Consider the following 3,802-nt stretch of genomic DNA (forward strand, 5'->3'; position numbering starts at 1 on the left):
CTAGTTATGGAGTAAAAGTCTTTCACTTGGCTTAGGGTTTGAACCATTGGAAAAACTTGAATAGTGGATGTCAATTGTTGATTGAGAATTAAGAATTGCTAATTGGTTTGGAGTGCAGTAAATCTAGATTCCCTTAGGGTGAAGCTAGGATTTTTGACTCAAGCTAATTACTTTCATTTGAATCTCCTCTATAATTAGGGGTCAACTAAGTAAAGCAAGACTTAATTGTTATCATAATTGAAGGAAACTATAGTGATAGAACTTCCAATGTTAACCCTTGGCCAAGTCCTTTAATATTGATTGTTTGTTATCTACTTTTGCTAGCTTGAACTAGTATACCAATCTTCAAAAAACCACAACAAAAGCTTCCTAATCAATAACATGTATTCTATAGCAATTCCAAGGGAGGACGACTCGGGAGATTAATACTCTCGATTGTAGATTGTAGAATTGTTTGATACGAGATTTGAGTGTCGATTAGACTATACTCACGATTGTATTCACTATTAAATTCTATATCGACATACAAAATTTTGTTTATCAAAATGGCACCGTTGCTGGGGATTTGCTTATGTGTGCCATGTTATTATTTAGTGTAAATATGTGTATATGTACATACTTGTATTTTCTCTTGATTGCTTCTTTGTTTGATTTATATAGGATTAATCTTTGTCTAATTCCACTTGTTGCCATGAGCTTTACACTCCCTTCATTGCATGACGCGTTCACAACCGAATCCGAGCTTAGCCCCATTTGATCTGAAAATTGAACGAACTTTGCTCCACATTAGGCAAGCTCGGAGGTGGTTAACCTTTGGGGAAGGTGAAAAAGTTCCTACCAATTCACCAACCTTACCCGAAGTGAATTCCGAACCGTCATTCGAAGAAGGCACTAGCTATCCCTTCGTTAATACTACTAATAATTCTTCTTAGATCTAGGTGCCGACACCATGGCCGCTCCAAGGAGAGTTACTCTCAAGGAAGCGGGTGCACCGGATTATGTTCTTCAACTTGTTCATGTGCTTCATCCCAACTTGAACACGAATTTTGAACTCAAGACCGCTTTGATTCACCTCCTACCTAAGTTCCATGGACTTCCCGCACAAGAACCTATTCGACACCTCAAAGATTTTATAGTATATGCTCAACAACTAGACGGGAAGGATCCGATGAAGTTGCTATATGGTTGTTTGCTTTCCCATTCTCTCTTGAGGATAAAGCTAAAGAGTGGTTCTACACTCTACCTAGTAATGTTATTTCCGATTGGGACTTGCTTAGAAGAGGGTTCTTAGAAAAATTTTTGCCCCCAGAAAGGATGGACAAGCTAAGGAAGGTGATCTCATGCATTGTGCAAGGCGAAACGGAACCCCTATGCGAGTATTGGGAGCGGTTTCGCAAACTTCTTGATGCGTGCCCCAACCACATGATTGACACTCAAGTGTTGCTCGGCTACATATGCCAAGGGATGCGAGAACAAGAGAAGACTCTTTTGGATTCCTCTAGCAATGGTTCTTTGTCTAAATATAAGACGGCGGAGGAAGCATGGCAACTCATTGGCGACTTAGCCGAGTCCAACCAACATGTTAGACGGAGAGTCAATCGCCCAAAAACTGTGAATGAAGTATTCTCTAGTAGCGAGACCACCGCTCTTGCCAAATCCTTGGGCGAGATGACAAACATCCTAAAGCAACTCCAATTGGGTCAACAACAACCTTATCAACAACAACCTCATCAACAACAACCTCCACCACCCCCTCAACAATATAGTCAACAATTGGTCCCCCAAAAAGTGTGTGGCATTTGTTCTTGCTATTCCCACTACACGGACGAGTGCCCAAGTCTTCAAGAAGATAACACCTTGGGGGCTACCCACAACTTTTATGACCGCCCGAATCAAGGGTACTACCAACAAGGCGGCAATTTCAATCAAGGGTATCCCCAACAAGGAGGAAGCTAAAATCAAGGGGGTGGCAATTATAATCTAAATTGGAGAGACAATCACCAACAAGGAGGTAGGGACAACAATAATAATGAAGGCAATCAAAGATGGAACAACAACAACTCACAAAATCGACCATACTCCCAAAGCCAATCATACACCCAACAAAACCAAGGAAGAAATTACCAAACCTATCAACCACCACATCAACAACCACCACCCAACCAATCACAAGCCCTTCAAATCACATACCCTTCCACTTCTCCCAATCAAGATGATACACTCCGGACTATTCTCCAAGGCCAAAAAGAGCTTCAAACCACGCTTGCTTCCGGCCTTACCAGTCTTACATCTACTCTATAAGCTCTTCTTGCACGCATGGACCCCCCTCTACTTCCGCTCCTCAAGCCCCAAATTCTAGTGCCATTCCCTCTCAACCTCAACCTAATCCCAAAGGTGGCATTAATGCCATTACCTTGAGATCTGGGACTCAATTGAAAGAGAATAAGGTAAAGGACCCAAGTTCGATCATAATTACTCAAGAAGAGGAGGAAATCGAGATAGAAGAAATAGAAGAGGAGGAGGAAGCACAAGTCATAGTTGAGGAGGAAGAGACTCAACCAACAAGTGAGGTCCCCAAGAATAAGGGAGCCGTGGAAGAAGAAATTGCTCAACCAATCACATTTCCTACACTTGCAAAGAAAGCTAGGAAGCGTATGGAACTTGACCCCAAAATGGTAGAGATGTTCAAGAAAGTTAAGGTAACTATCCCCCTTTTTAATGCTATCCATCAAGTACCTAAATGTGCAAAATTTCTTAAGGATTTATGTATGAACAAGTATAGAATTCTTGAGTTAGAGACTATCCCACTGGGGAGTTCTATTTCCGCTTTAATGGGAGCATTACCTGAGAAGTGTGATGATCCGGGCCCGTGCATGGTCACTTGTACCGTAGATGGGGTTCACTTTATAGATTGTATGTGTGATCTTGGTGCATGTGTTAGCATTATGCCTCTTTCTGTCTACCGTATATTGAGGCTACCACCATTGAAGAGGTCAACGGCAAGATCTGTTTTGGCGGACAAAAGCATAATAACCGTGATGGGTGTTGCGGAAGATGTATTGGTGAATATAAAAAGGTTGGTGTTTCCAATTGATTTTTACATTCTTGAGATGCCATCAAGCGAGTCCGAGAGGGCATCATCTATCCTACTTGGGAGACCATTTTTGAGGACCTCTAGATTCAAGTTAGATGCCTACTTGGGAACCTACTCGTTTGAAATAGATGGGAGAGTCGTGAGTTTTAGCCTAGAAGAAGCAATGAAACACCCACTGGATAATCATTCTCTATTCCGGTGTGACCCAATTGACAACATTGTGGCCGAAGTGCATCTTGTAAAGTTAGATGAGAAGCATATGATTGAAGACACAAGTGACAATCCAAGGGAAGCGAACGCATTACCCCATCCGGATCATCCGGAAGTTTAAACCTCAAGTCAAGACCAAAAGGTAGAATTAAAGCCACTACCACCCCACCTAAAGTACTCATATCTTGATGAAGCCCACAAGTTCCCCGTGATTAATGCAAGGGAACTAAATCCTCAACAAGAAGAAAAGTTGCTATGTATCTTGAGGAAGAACAAAAGGGCCATAGGGTGGAGCTTGGCGGATCTAGTGGGAATAAGCCCCCAAGTATGCGAGCACCAAATATTTCTCGAAGAAGGAGCTAGACCCGTTCGACAACCTCAAAGGCGACTCAATCCTACCATTCTAGAGGTTGTGAAATAAGAGGTCACCCGGCTACTAGAAGTAGACATCATCTACCCCATTTCGGATAGTGAATGGGTAAGCCCGGTCCAAGTAGT

General features: G+C 42.3%; 1 protein-coding gene across 1 annotated transcript; it reads left to right on the forward strand.

The window, feature by feature from the left end:
• Positions 1-1,314: 1,314 nt before the first annotated feature.
• LOC107494014 (uncharacterized) lies at positions 1,315-3,425 on the forward strand. The gene is made up of 2 exons (XM_016115052.1): positions 1,315-1,931; positions 2,303-3,425. Exons 1-2 carry the CDS (start codon positions 1,315-1,317, stop codon positions 3,423-3,425), a joined length of 1,740 nt encoding a protein of 579 aa, XP_015970538.1.
• The last annotated feature ends 377 nt before the right edge of the window (positions 3,426-3,802 follow it).

The sequence above is a fragment of the Arachis duranensis genome, chromosome 1, assembly GCF_000817695.3.
Source record: "Arachis duranensis cultivar V14167 chromosome 1, aradu.V14167.gnm2.J7QH, whole genome shotgun sequence".
Classification (NCBI taxonomy): domain Eukaryota; kingdom Viridiplantae; phylum Streptophyta; class Magnoliopsida; order Fabales; family Fabaceae; genus Arachis; species Arachis duranensis.